The 14,594-nt window shown below is 39.1% G+C and overlaps 2 protein-coding genes across 3 annotated transcripts; both read right to left on the bottom strand.

The window, feature by feature from the left end:
- Positions 1 to 2,873: 2,873 nt before the first annotated feature.
- Positions 2,874 to 6,298, bottom strand: LOC101161344 (pentraxin fusion protein). Its single transcript, XM_004080341.3, has 3 exons — positions 6,167 to 6,298; positions 5,979 to 6,048; positions 2,874 to 4,931 (listed from the first exon to the last, which is right to left on the bottom strand). The coding sequence occupies exons 1-3, from the start codon at positions 6,167 to 6,169 to the stop codon at positions 4,321 to 4,323; spliced, it is 684 nt and encodes a 227-aa protein (XP_004080389.1). The 5' UTR covers positions 6,170 to 6,298; the 3' UTR covers positions 2,874 to 4,320.
- Positions 6,299 to 7,639: 1,341 nt separating this feature from the next.
- On the bottom strand, positions 7,640 to 14,147 carry stub1 (STIP1 homology and U-box containing protein 1). Of its 2 annotated transcripts, none has more exons than XM_011488134.3 (8): positions 13,877 to 14,147; positions 13,094 to 13,324; positions 12,802 to 13,000; positions 10,888 to 11,053; positions 10,724 to 10,799; positions 10,557 to 10,613; positions 9,732 to 9,848; positions 7,640 to 9,157 (listed from the first exon to the last, which is right to left on the bottom strand). In XM_011488134.3, the coding sequence occupies exons 2-8, from the start codon at positions 13,205 to 13,207 to the stop codon at positions 9,032 to 9,034; spliced, it is 855 nt and encodes a 284-aa protein (XP_011486436.1). In that variant the 5' UTR covers positions 13,208 to 13,324; positions 13,877 to 14,147; the 3' UTR covers positions 7,640 to 9,031. The 2 variants fall into 2 exon arrangements, with proteins under 2 accessions (XP_011486436.1, XP_004080390.1); XM_004080342.4 differs by having other exon boundaries at positions 14,011 to 14,146.
- Positions 14,148 to 14,594: the final 447 nt, after the last annotated feature.

Raw genomic sequence — 14,594 nt, forward strand, 5'->3', positions numbered from 1 at the left:
GTTGTTTTGTGTGGTGTAGAGATGAAAAAAAAAAGAGTCAGACGCTGAAGGACGCTCAAAAATAATTAAATAAATGTAATCTTGACAGCAGGGTAAACTCATAAAAATATTGACAATCTATAATCCATGTATATATCGTATTGAATCAATTTTCTTTTACCCCCCTGGCTTACAGCCTTCACACTTCATGCATGAATGCATTTGAATGGAGTAGAGCAGGAACCTTGCAGCCTGCCCATGGTATTGTCTACATAACAAATTTAATCTTTTTCAAACTGCATTTTTTTTCGCCTGCTCCTGGTTCACATCGATTGAAATAAAGAAATACTCAGAAATTGTAATCTTAATTGTTTTTGTATTTGTAAAAAATGCCACAAGAACATGTTCATAACTCCAAAAAACACAATTTTTTTTGGCGTGGCTCTTCAAACGTATTCAGAGATGCAAACAAAACCTGAAAAAAGTATCCCAAAATCCACAATTAAATTAGAGTTGTCTAGTAAAATATGGACAGTATAGGACTCCATAGTAAAAGACTTTTTTTTTCTCTTATTGTAATTGACATCTTTTTAGCAAAAAGAATTTGTAATTTTGCAGAACTAAATGCACTTTTATTACTTTATTTACATGAAAAAAACAACTTGTTTTTGTCATGATACCATGCCTCAAAAACCTGCTTTTACTCAAAGAATAAAAAAGTCGTTTTTTGGGGGGGAAAAAAGATTCAAAAAGAGAAGAAAAGAATGTTTGAAATGACCAATCCATTAGCTTGGTTTAATACCATCAAGCTTTGTTAGATTAGTATCAATGAGGATATATTTTTTCGCCAGTTTTAAATTTTGCTTTCCAAAAAGATGTAAGCGTTCCTGGCCCCTCTCCAGAAAAAAAAAAGATTTAGTAATCACCTCCTGCACAAAACCTGATGCAGAAAATCCACAAGAACTGGTAACCTTTAAAATCTGCTTATTTCTCATTGTCTCTAATCGTTCATTTCATTCTTGCTTCCTTTTTTTTCTCTTCTTTGTTTAAGTCTTTCTGATGCAGAAAGAGGTGGAGAGCTCGGCCTTCCTGCCTGGAGGGATCACACCGGACATAGCCAGCTGCCCATACACTGCCACCCAGGAAAGGTCAGGTCTCACACTATCAGTGTGAAAATCCTAAAAAGGGCACAGTCTAGCTAACTGTGGTATTTGGGTCTGAATGGACAGAGCAGGCAGCAGGACTTAAAGGTGGTATTTATTGTGAATTTCATTTTTTTGAACCTTTGTGTCTCTAAAGGGACAAATGTCCTGCGATTGACCGTTGTGAAGCTCACTCCCTGACTCTGACTGACTCTAATGGGAAGCCCTGGTGAATTTTTTATGCAACCCAGAGGGAAGGACGAACCGGTAGATTAAAAAACAGAGTAAAACCTGAGATTCGAATCATTCTAGCCTAAAAATGTGCTCAACTTTAAAATTTCTGTCCATTGTTCTTGTGTCCTTTTTGGTCACTTTGTATGAACTAATTATCAAAAATAAGAGCAACTTGATCTTGATTATTCTGTCTGAGCACCAGAATAATGCTCATAATCCTGATTTAATCGGCTGAAATTTCTGCAAGAAAGCTCTAAAAAATTATCCATCTGCTCAATGCACACATGCCACAGCGCACTCAGATGGCTCATAGCACTGTCTTGCGTATGCAAATATGTTTTGCCTGGAAATCTATTTGGAGTTGCTCGAAGGAATCCAGAACGGCCGTCCTTCTGTCTCCCCTCGCCGGCTCACGCGGGGCTCCCTCTTGCAGTTAATCTCCTCTCGAGTGGAAAACCTTTTCACCAGTTCCACACGCATGGACATCCCGCCGCTGCCTCGCCTCCGACTGCTTACACCACCATGGGCCAATATGCAGATCTCATGGGCCTGCACTGGCGGAACAAGGAGCCCTTCAACTGTTTGCTCAGTGCAACACAGGGATCCAGTCATTTTACCCTCAACAATAAGCCTCTGTAGTGTGTAGGGTGCTGCAATAAATTTCACAAAATAAGAAGTTTTTAGCGTTTAAGTACAAAAAAAAGAATAATAAAAAGGATGCTTATAGTTTTGTGGGATGATAAATAAAGAATTAGTTCCTGCCTTTGGGCAGAGCAGCAAAAAAACAAAGGTTTATCTGTGTGTGAGCTTGTGTGTGTACGTGCAGATCAGAGGGCTGAGAAGGCCGGCTTGGGCAGATGGTCCACAAAGGTGTTACCACACAGTGAGTGGGCACTGCGATTGATGCATTGCAACATCCAAGAAGGTGGAACATTTGGCTGCTGACCCGCAGTCAGAACTCATCGGCCCTGGCTTCTCCTTATTTAGTTGCAGCGAGAGAGCCGACGGGTGATTTGGTCAGAATAAACACTCAGAAGGCTGCACTTTCCCACCCTGGAGGAAGCCTGCACTGAAACTTCTTCTCCCAGTGTCTCTGCAAGGAGGTCACGATGGTGGTGCGGGCTAGGAGGGTGGGTGCACGGAGCCGTGGAGATGAAGAGAGGCGGCACACGGGGTTACTGTTACACTTGGATGGAGAAGATCTCACCCTGAGCCTGTTTTTAGGGCCCTTTGTAAGTGGAGCAGCTCCATATGTCTTAGTTTCTGCAAGTAATGTGTAACCTAAGCCCCTCGTGTCTGTTATGCCTCAGCAAAGAACACCTAAGAGATCAGAAAAAATCCTAATTGAAAACCTTAAAGATTGATTTTTTTAGGGGTGGGGGGTTAAAAGCTAATTGATTTTATTTGTCTTTTCAGCATATGTGATATAACAATGTTTAATCTTACAGCTACAGTTGTTTAAATATAAATGGTAATCAGTTAGTCCGAAATACAAAGTTGAAAATGAAAAACAGGCTCTTAAAGTTCTGAGATTTTAATCACAAACACCATCAGTTATGCACATGCGAGATGTTATTTCAGGCCCCAAAGCGCTCTTACATCAGCTGAAACATAGAAAATTTATGAACAAGGGCGATATCCAAAGGCAAAATTGTGGCAAAGGATTTTAAAGAAGATAATTACCACTTAGGTGCAAAAAAGCTTTCAATGATTTCTTTTTCAGCATCTTCCTTAATGGTTTCTGTCAACAAACAGGTTATCCAGTTAAATTCAAGACAGCAAAGTGTTTTTTAAATTCCAGTTCATTGTTACATTTCTGCTGGATTTTATTTATAACACATGTTAGCCTCATGATCATGTTTTAGTTTGTGCTTATTCCCAACAACTTGTACGTGCACAAATCAAACATTATCTTACAAATCACAGTAAATGTATGAGGCTCAAATAAAATCAGACACAATTCTTTAAATTGAGATGTGCAGAACAAAGCACCACCATCTGGTAGCACACAGCATGTCTGCTTTGTAAAAATACATTTAAAAAGGCAGTTTCTGTTGCTTTTTGACTTAATTAAAAAAGCTGTGTTTACTTTCTATCTATTTTAAAGAATATTACCAAAACATTGCAGTTTAAAGGACCTTAATTGATTTATGAGCAAAATTGGCTGAATATTAAGTGCATCTGTCGCTGCTGAAAATGTAAAAATATTTGTTTTTTTTATTGGGAGATTGTTACGGCTGTGGCTAAGTTTGGTTTGGATTTCTTTTTGTTCCGTGTGTTGTGGTATTTTCTTTTTATCAGAGTGGGACTTCGTTGTTTTTGTGGATTTTTGTTTGTTTGTGTGTGTGTCTGATTACTTTCGGGTGTGGTGCTGGAAAAGGCGTGGCTCCCACTGGATCCAAACTGCAGCTTTGGCACTCGTCTCCATTTGTTTTGTAGTTCTCCACCTGTTTCAGGTTGTGTTGCACTTTGTAGTTTTGTGGTTTTTGTGTTCAGGCCCACTCTGTGTAGTTTTGTTTACAGATTACAGATAAGATTGCAGATTTCGGTTAGGTGGGGGTTTGTTTGTAATTTTGGCCTTGGTTTACCCCGAAGCCTTTTTTGCTTCACCTTTTAAGTTACTGGTGGTTGTTATTTAACAATTTTTAAATAAATTTGTTGTTTTTATACGGAGACAATCTTTTGGTGTTTTGTTATTAATTTAAACGGGCAAAAATATTTACCGTACTTTTATGTTATGCTCCTAGACACAAAAAGGGGCACAACATAAATCATGCAGCAAGAATCAAATGATCCTAAATCATTCTCTCCATTTACCTAAACATTCAGAGGTTAACTCAGGATAGACAGACGCTCCTAAAGTAAAGAAGAACTTTTGAATCTAAGAAAGACAAAAACACATCAGCACTAGACTGAGGCCAGGCTCCAAAGTCTGACTCCTGTCTGTGCTGCACCTCTCATGGAGTCAGTCGTCATGCACCACCATCACATTCCCGTTCAGCTCGTACTCTATGCTGGACCAGTCAAAGATATTCCCCTTGAGCACCTTGTGTCCGTAGTGCCAGGCCTGAATCATGCTCCTGGAGAGCACAGAGTCCCACATGTTCAGGTCAGTCACCTCCCCCACAAAGCTCTGCATGGCCTCCAACCCTCCCAAGTGTTTATCTGGGTCTTGCCCTAGCAGGACGGTGCCTTTTGGACGGATGCTGTGACCTGGTTTGTAGACCTGGTAGGTGCTGCGTTTGCCATCCACCCAGAAAGCGGTGAGGCCGGTGCGAGACTCCCATGTGAGGCAGAGGCTGGAGCGGAAAGTGGTGAGAGGAGGGAGATGAAAAAAGATACCGTCCCCGCTCATGGAGAGGGACACGCGGCCATCTTTTTCACGCCACACGTTGAGCTCATCATAGTCGGCCGTGCGGTAGGCAAACAGGATGATCTGTCGCTCCTCTGGCAGCTCTGTAGCCACACGCATGCAGAGGGTGAAGGCCCGGAGCTCCATTTCCTTCTGTGGGATCAGAGCCACGAAGCTGAAATCCGTCTCATAGGGGAAGACCAGAACTTTCTCACTCAGACCTACTAAAATAAGAAGACCAAACATGTATTTAAGTGTGTTGTTCTTTTATTTTAGTACCTCATTCACATCAAACTTTTACTGTAAAACACATGAATATTAAGCTGAGTATTTGGCTGGGACAGAGTCTTGTCAAGGTTAAAACATAGCTAATGATGAACCTACCTCCTCTGTGCTCAACTGCTGTCATTACATGTTGCAGACAAACCCTTCAACTAGAAAAGGGTTTGGCAACCTTAACTCTTAAAGAGCCATTTTGGCCAATTTGTTGTTGAACAAACTCACCAGGAGCCACAAGCTTCACCTTTATTTAAGTTTTAAGTCCTCAATGACTGAATTTATTAACAGCTATGAAAAAAATCTTTTACTTATGTTTTTGCTTTCATAGTGCTAAATTAAGGTAATTCTGGAGCCATGGTGGATTAATGCATATTTGCATCAATAGGTGTTATAAACTGCAGTTTCTGAATATTTAAAATCATTAAATTACAACTGTATATATATATATATTTATTATATATGACAAACTAGAAACTGCAAGAATGTGTCCTTTAAGCTTATTTAATACTAATAAACAACAATTTATCTGATTTGTGCAATTTGGAGAAGTGATGAAGTCCGAGAAGAGAAGAGAAAAAGGTTAGAAGTGTTTGTGATCCACAATAAATTTTCATTTTTAAAGGACTATAAAAATTAAAAACAAAGGTTAGGACAATATTTTGCCACTTAATAGACAATGTATCTTGCCAGTCAATGAAAGTCAAATATTTTAATAAAATGTATATTTTGATTATACATATTTGTTTTAAATATCATTCTTTTAAAAAAGAAACTTTTGATCATACGCCGTATTCTTCAGAAGGTCAGATATTAAAAAGGTTCTGCTAGATTTGTAATGATTAATAGAACAACTGAAAGTGGAATATTATTTTTCTGGAAATTTTACTAATAATCCTTTTCAACAAAAGGATCTCTAGATTACTGATTACTTCTGAAGGTAGATTTGTGCACAGACCCTGTCTAAATGATTGTTTTGAATGATCAATCCGTACCTTGTGTGGCTGAGGAGGGAGTCAACAACATTACAGCAACATCAAGGAGAAGCACGGCAGTTTTGACGCTCTGTAAACACATGGGACATCAGATCCACATAAAGCCATCACTAAACATTTAAATCACTCAGACATCAAATCTTTTCAATCATTTCTAATAAATATACGTATTTTTTTTTTTTTTTTACCATTTTGATGCTGTTTTCTGGTTCCTCTGTGCAGGACAGTCAGTCCCAGCAGCCAGCAGCACTGGTTTGGTGCTCTCCCCTCCTAGCACATGCAGGCTGTGATGTCAGCCCTCTGAAGGGCCGGGACAATGGACCTGGTGTTTGGGGGCTGCACGTCAGCCTCTTCTTGTGACTGAAGCAAGCATTATTTCACCAAAGAGAATTCGAAGAAAGCACTCTTCAGTTTTCTTGTTTATGTCTTTTCAGCAGGTGAGCTGCTAACTCAGGCTCGCTTTCAGACCAACTTCATACCGAAGGGAAAAAAGGTGTCCAAGTAAAGATTTTTAAATCCCCCAAAAACTAGGATTTCCAAAGCCCACTCCCTCACATTTGGTATACGGTTATTGAAAAGCTCCAAATGTCCTCTGTTGATACCTTAACCCTTGTGCTATCCTAGGCACTTTGGGAGCCCACTAGACAGAGCGCTGAACCTTTTTTCTTCAATGATTTGTGATCTTCACTGGTGTCCATGGATTACATGAAATCTTTCCACCTTTATCCACCTTTGTCATGGTAGGGAGAACACGTCAATGTAAGGGTGGGGTCATCTAAGATAGCACAAGGGTTACGGAGTCCATTCAGTATGCAATGGTTGGGAGATCTTCAGGTTTAGGAGTTCTCTAAAGAGGACACATCTGTATTGCTGCTTGTCAGTCAGGAGGGTATTAATCCTCAAAATACAACATTGAGGGCTGGTTTCTACACACTGTCCCCATTTCTGAACAGAAAAGCTGCGGATTTAACTTTCCCCAAGTCAAATTTGAAAAAAAGGAGAATTGGCTTTATTTTTTGTGATTCTGTTTGTTAAAAGTCCAAGAAAAGGGCAAACTAAAAAAAAATAAAATGTATTTGATTCAATTATTCTATAATGCATAATTTTAGATAATTTCAGCTTTGACTGTCCCAAACTACCGATAAATAAAGTTATATATGGTCAAAACCGACTTCATTTAGCAAAAAAGCAACATTTTAATCAAGAAAAAAAATTGTAAAGCTGAAGAATAAATAGCTTAAATAAGAAACTACAGTCTTAATGGGTCTGCCATGTTCTAAAGTTTGGTAAGAGTCATTCCTTTTGTGATTTTGCACTCTTTTCACTTTCATCAATTTTCTTGAAACAATTTTTCAATATATGGGTCTAAATGAGCCAGAATAGGTGGAATTATTACAGCTGCAGAATCCCATCGGAACTGATTCTTGCATATTTGAATTGTTTTAATAAGTTTTGTCAGTTAAAATGTTTTTTAGAAGAGCGGCGCCACCTAGTGACCAAACAATCCATGAAATAAGGCATGTTGACTGGATTTAAATAACAAAAAAGTGCCAATTACAGGTTTCTAAGTCACTTCTGATTTAGACACTTCATTAAACAAAAAAAGAAAGGTTTTCCATGAACTTTTTATTACTAAATGTCAAATAAGCAGCGGAGTTCCATTCACTCTTTGTATTTCTTTTAATGATCCACTAGCATCAAACATCACAACATACATACTCCAAATTTATGGTTGAATGGGGACAAATGAATGAAATCGGAATCAGGCATTTCTGTTATCAACATATCTACATTTAATACAGTTTCTCAAGCTTTAGGATTTCTCCAGAAAAAAAAAACCTATCTCATCAAGAAATAACGTTTTGAGTAAGACCAGCAAATTATGTACAATGTCTGCACCCCAAAACAAAACGACAACCAACAAGTCCGTATAACCACAAACACATTCAGCTGGAAAACCGGCCAACGGCAAGCACAGAACCATAATGGGTTTCACAAAGAGGGATGCTGGAGCTCCAGCACGCAAACACTTGGACTGAGGTATGGAGGAAAGAAGATGGTCGTAAGTCTTCCAGCATTTCTTGAATCTGAGGGGAGGGGCGGTGATGCTCACGTGGTTAATGTAGGCTGTCATTCCAGGTGAGCCTCAACATCTGAACACGGACAGTCGGGTCAGGATTCAGAGAAAACCACTGTGGCTCCCAGGTTGAAAGATTTCTGCTTTAAACGTCAAACCAGCAACATGAAAACGTTCTTTAAATGCAGCATTTCATCGTCACACTTCCTGTTCAAGGCTTGACATGATTACCCCAAAAGGACCAAAAACAAAACACCTTGAATCGTTGTTTAAAAAAATTTATGAAATACATCATTTATACATTCAGCTGATTTGAATTGTCTGTTATGGGGTGACTGATATGAAAAGGAAAATAAATTGTGTTAAGGTCCTGAAAAGTCTTGCAGTAAAATGTTGCATTTGATGTCAAACTTTTATACAAATAAGTTGACCTTTAACAAATGGACAAATGAAAAGCCATTCAATGGGGAAAAAAAGGCCAAATTCAAAACTAAAAATGATCATTTTTTTATACTTGTTTTTTTTTAAATATTAGTGTTTTACGTGTAACACTTGAGATCAAAGCTTTTCAATAACTGTGGCACTCAGAAACAGCAGGAAAGAAAAGCAGGAAATGTGCAAAAAAGACCTGAAAATGGCCTCGATTTGATCACAGAGGAGTCGAGCGGAAAAAGACTAAAAAACTAAAAGAGACGGACAGAAAGAAAGAGAGGGGTTCTTAAAGGGAGCAGCATATGAACACTGAGCTGTGGAGAGTTGCAGCAAGAAGTTTTACAGCAAAAACTGAATGCAGGGAGGAGGCAAACCGAGATCCACGGCTCCCACTGGGCAGTCCAGAGTGCGGCTTTTCCTGCTTGTGTAAGATGCATATCCAGGCAAGGGGTGATCTGTTTTCAAAAGCCTTCAGTAGTTCAGGCTTCGTGTTGAGTACTAGGTGGAGGTGGGGGGCATGAGGGAGAAATGGGAGGTGCTTTTTTCAGTAGTCCTCCACCCAACCATTCTCCTGGATAAAGGCATCGATCACTTCCTTCATAGCCAGGTTAGGGATCAGCTGATCCTGGGTCAGGGGGCTCCGGGTGACCGGGTCGAAGTGACCGACTCGCTGCAAAGACGTTTTCATGAATCCATCAGTACTCTACATGCAAAATGTATGGAGGGTCAATGAGAGGAATCACACAACTGCACTGGAGGTTTACTCTAAGACCCACTCCGATGAAAATTGCATTTGGTGTTTTTAGCTTGTTCTTGTAGCCTTTTTCTGATGATGGAGGACATATATGGAGAAAATGAAGCTAAAAATTACATTTCTGAGTATTTGTTTTATTCAAACCGTTGTGAATCAGGAGAAGACTGTTGAAAAATAGTTTTTTTGTGATGTCAAGGCTTCCTGCTCTGAGCTCTCACGGGAAGGGGGAGAGGGGGTGGGCTTGCTCCCCTGGCAATACTCCAGGCCACAACTCATTTCAAATGAACTCCTGCCACTCTGCAGAAACTATATTCTAGAAAATGACAGCTTTTCTGATTTTGCCTAAAAATATAATAACTATTTTAAAAATACCACTGGGAACGCCTTAAAAATAGATCAAAAGATGATCGGAGTGGGTCTTTAACGATAGCTTATTTAGAAAACAAAACTATTTGGAAGCAATCAAAGTGCTGGAGGACAAAACCTTTACCTGTAAGTGCTCTTCGATGTCTTTGCGATCATACGTGATTCCGCTTGGTGTGATGCAGGGTTCTCTCATCAGCTCAAAACTGATCTTTCCACACAGATAATCCGGGATCTCCCGCTTCTGAAAAGAAACAATCAAACTAATTGTGAAGCAAAGAGTCGTCTCTCCTCTTTGACAAGATTCAGAGCATATCTGTTCATTTCTGAACATTACATACACTTAACAAAAAAACCACTTAAGTAAAAGAAAAATTGATTTCTGTTTTTTCCGCCCGTTCCTTGAAAATTTGTCTCAAGCATTTTAAACCTCTACTGTTTTATTTCAAAAACAGCTCATTTGTTTGCCAGAGAAGGTACACAACAGTGAAAGAAACCAAAAACCATATTTGGTTGCTAAGAAACTGCATCATTATTTAAATTATAACCAAACTGCTTTGTTGTCAAAACATACTGGCAGCTTTTCTGGGCTCTGAACTTTAGAAGCAGAAGAAAAAAAAACACCTTACTGGCAAAAAAACAAAAACTCATGCTTTTATCCTTGCAGATAACATTTAGCTATATTAGAAACGCACACCGTAACCATAGAAACAAACTAAGCATTACAGCATTACATCATTTTATCAGTGATATCGATGTCAGTTGAAAATAAAGAAACAGAGATCAGCAGCAAACATTTGCATTAATGGTTTCTAATTGTGCTTTTATGGTAGCAATGAAAGTGTCATGTTAGCATATACAGATAAATGTCACCTGGATTTTCAATATCTAACTTAAAAAAACATTAATATTTCACAGAAGGATCCAAAAAAAAACGACTTTTGATACTCACTTTTCTTTTTTCGTCAACTTGCGAGAAGAGCTCTTCCATATCCAATAAATATTTGTCCTTTGCAGGTCACAGGATGATAAAAGTAAATCAATAAATCAAGAAGATCAGACATGTCAAAAAATGTGGAACAGCTGCTGTGGCTAAATAGAGTAAATGTAAAAGCTTACATGTCTTGACGCGATCTTGGCAGCATCACTTCCGTTCTGATTGTCATCGTGTTTTTCTTTGTAATCACCCAGCTCTCTTTAAAATATTAAGTTATGGTGATATGGATTGCAGATTTTAAAAAAGCAATAATTGAAATAAGTAGATTTTTCCCAGGAGAGCTCACCTTTCCTTCTCAGCCAGAATGAGTTTGGTCAGATAAGCGTGTAACTCGTTCTCCTGGTTGATGCGTTTCTCCTCAATGCTGTTCCAGCGTTTTTTCTTGGCGATGCGTAAAGCACTGGGAATGTCGTCTCCAAAATTCAGCCTCTGTTCTTTCGCCAAGTTATAAGCTGTAAAAACAATGGGAAGGTTGACAAATAAGTCAATGAACTGCTGACCAAATCTTTTCCTTCCGTGTTTCGTTGTTGAATAAAAGCTGCAGAAAACATCAAATATACAAAAAAAGGGAGTAAAAAACAAACTAGAGATTTAAAAATCTATGTTGCAGCGATGCAAACCCTCTGAGAGGGAAAAATGTCCTCCACAATATTCCACTTCTAAATGATGTGAAAAAGCCAATTCACAGCAACGTGAAGTTTCCATTAGAACAGATATAAATCCAGATCTTAACCAAAACAGCAAACAATAGGATTCACTTTAGACAGAGATCATCTGCCCATTTTTTAACACTTGACACGGCACAGAGACAAACAAGACCAATGTAAGAATTGTATGTTTGCAGGCGTGTGTAACAGCGTAGTGAGACAATAAACATGTAATTCTGCTCTTAATCACTACAAAAGTTATCTGTGCTGAATCCAAACCCAAAACTGCAGCAAGACAAATAAATCACAATATGATCAAAACCCAAGCACGCACGCACACACACACACACACACAAACATACATTTATACACACAAATTAAATGGTAAACGGCATATAATTGATTGAAATATGTCGAGCATTGATTTATTGTAACGTTGAAGATAATTAATCTAAATAATAGAATGTGTCAGAATATTAGCTTTTATCATCAAAATAATAGAAAAAGATGTTTACAACCTAAATGTTCAAATGCCTTCATTTCTATCACTTAGCTTGGTTAGGGCTCCTCTATGTGAATCACTGCATCAATGCACTGAGGATATGAAGCGTGTGGCTCTATGTAGAAGTAATGGAGGTTTCTATGTGCTGCCTTCACATTATCTGCATTATTGAGTCTGGTGTCTCATCTTCCTCCAAACAAGAGACAATAGATTCATAATAGGGTTCAGGTCAGGGGAATGTGCTATCAGCCACAGTAATACTATTAATTGAACCAGCTTTTGGTTCTTTTGGCAGAGTGGGCGGGCCCCATGTCCTGCAGGAAAATTGAATCTGCAGCTCCAATGAGCTCAACACCAAAAGGCAGCATGAAGTGCTACAGAACTTTGTGTAGACTTCAAAAAAACATGGACCTACATCATCCCTGACTGTGGAAGCTTCACAAGACCCTTCAGGCAACATCGGGTCTGTGCGTCTCCAAATGAAATACAACCTTTACTTTTGGACCACTAAGCATCTGTCTGGTTCTTTTCTAATGAGCCCAGGTAAAAAACAAAAAACAAAAAAAAACGTCTAACTCTGATGATGGTGAAATAAATCAGAATTTTGCATGGATTTTCTCTGTTGAAAGTCTTTTTTCTTTCCACTCTATTTTCTGTTAATATGCTTGGACAGATTAACTACCATGATTGCATATGGACTTACATTTGTCTGATACATTTGAAGGTTCAGGAAACCTTTGCAAAAATAATCCGTTACAGTTTTTGATACTTTTTATTTTGTCATTTTCTTCTTAATGTACCTAAAGTTGATGAAATGCTCTGGTTTTAAGGTAAATGCATTGATTTGTAACTGCTGGTGCCTTTAAGAACATGTGCAAGTTTGATTTTCTCATCCCCACAGAAAATTCTTTTTTGTTAGAATCCCACAATAAAAGCACAAGTGAACTGATCCATCTTCAACACCTAAAGGTTGTGATCCTTTGTTCTGGTGTTATGATTAAGAAAACCCGACACGAACGGCTAGGAGAGAAAAATCAAACTAGTTTCTGACCTTTTTGCAAATTGCCGATTGCCTCATCGTAGTTCTCCAGCTCCAGGTGACACTGGCCCAGGAAGAAGTGGGCTTTAACAGACTGACTATCCAGCTCCAGTGCATGCTTACAATCTGTCAGAGCCTTGTCATACTGCTGCAGCTTCACGTGGCAGAGGGCCCTGTTGGTGTAGTATACTGCCACTGATGGATTGCGGTTCTGGAAGACACAATGGGGAAAATAAAGAGTATTTACGCGCAAACTGTTTAGTCTTCGCCATTAGTGTTTGGATGAGAAATCCCAGACGCTTACAATAGCTTTACTATAGCAAGAGGCAGCATCCTGGTACTTGCGGCAGAGGAAAAGCCGGTTCCCCTGCTCCTTGAACTCCTGCGCGGTGGAACTCTTCTCCGGGCTGCCGGCCATCTTCTCCACCGGCTCCGCGGGGCCCGCTTCGCCCTGTTTCCCTATCCTGTTCCCCGTCTCTTCGGCTGGCTAGACAACAGGTTTTCAGAACGTCCCGTCCGGCTTGGATCTCACACACTAAAACACAGGCGCGTGCTGAGTTAGCGATGCACCTGCAATGCGCTGCTTCTTCAACGATCTCTCGGCGCAACGCTGCTGCTTGGTGCCGCTCAGAATGCATTCATTCGGGTTTGCTGACAGTGCACGCCGCTGAAAATCACAGCTAGACTGCCGGCGAATTAACTATTCACATTCGGAAATCGATGGCCATCAGCGAGCACAGCTATTTAAAAAAAATCCAGAACCATTAATTTACACATCCACTCAGGTTTCGAGTAAAAACACCAGATACAAGATAATATATTTAAGTTAACGAAAAATTGTATATTATTGTTACACGACAAGAAACACAAAAATAAGATTGCTAACTTACAAACAAACAGAGGAGGAGAATCGATGCTATGCTAAAATTAGCTAAGCTTTTATCTTGAAATTATTTTGTTTGGGGACATAGTACAGCTTTTGTGTCTCTAATCAATTTTATTGACATTTAATTTAGGGTAGATTCTGGTGAATTGAAGCAGAGGATAGTAAAACCATAACTACTTGTTCAAGGATTTCAATATTTACCACAACGCAGCTCGGTTTCTTCAAAAAACATAAACTAGCTAGTGCTAGCTTAGCCTTTTTGCATTACAGTTGCTTCACGTCCGTTTCAGTTTGTTGGAGGCTTAAATAAAGTTTTACATAGTACCCACCCTTACCTTTAATCAGAAATTTTACATTCAGCTCAAACAGATTTAATTTAGTTTGATATAAAATCGTTACGGATTATTTTTACCACCCGTACGAACTGTCAAGACGGAATGTTGTGGTGCTGACGTCAAACGCTTTACGCTCTAACAACGGAAGCCGAGAGCACACGAATCCTGATGGGAGTTTGCGCAGAGGTTATCTTCAAGTATCATAACAATGTAAAGTTTCTGTGCTCATTTCTGTAAAAGTACTGTGGGAACAAACCCTCATCTGTATTGGGACTGCTCTCATAATTTGGCTTTATAGAATGCCAGCCCTTTATCTTTAATCCTAAATTAATCATAGAGGGTCATTGGAGCTGTGAGAAGAGCATGCAAACAACGTGAAACAGGGGCCTTCTATATGTGAGAAGACCCTGGTATCAGTGCTAGTGGTTAGAACTAACATAGCTGACTACTGATACAAGTAACCACACCTTATCTCTGAGTGATGGTTAGTTGTATAGAAAATAGGTACTGACCTTACATTACGTTAGACAAAATACTATAACAACACCCTATCAAATAAAAGTGTTTGTTTATATCTGATTCGA

Source organism: Oryzias latipes, chromosome 19, assembly GCF_002234675.1.
Source record: "Oryzias latipes chromosome 19, ASM223467v1".
NCBI lineage: Eukaryota > Metazoa > Chordata > Actinopteri > Beloniformes > Adrianichthyidae > Oryzias > Oryzias latipes.

What these genes read in the sequence shown, in the direction of transcription:
- LOC101161344 (XM_004080341.3), bottom strand. An exon ending in TCCCTCCTCAGCCACACAAG is followed by an intron (nt 4,932 to 5,978) that starts GTACGGATTGAT and finishes TTCTTATTTTAG; the next exon opens with TAGGTCTGAGTGAGAAAGTT.
- stub1 (XM_011488134.3), bottom strand. Translation starts at nt 13,207, where the DNA reads ATGGCCGGCAGCCCGGAGAAGAGTTCCACCGCGCAGGAGTTCAAGGAG. An exon ending in AAGTTGACGAAAAAAGAAAA is followed by an intron (nt 9,849 to 10,556) that starts GTGAGTATCAAA and finishes GTTTCTTTTCAG; the next exon opens with AAGCGGGAGATCCCGGATTA. An exon ending in ACATCGAAGAGCACTTACAG is followed by an intron (nt 9,158 to 9,731) that starts GTAAAGGTTTTG and finishes ACGTCTTTGCAG; the next exon opens with CGAGTCGGTCACTTCGACCC.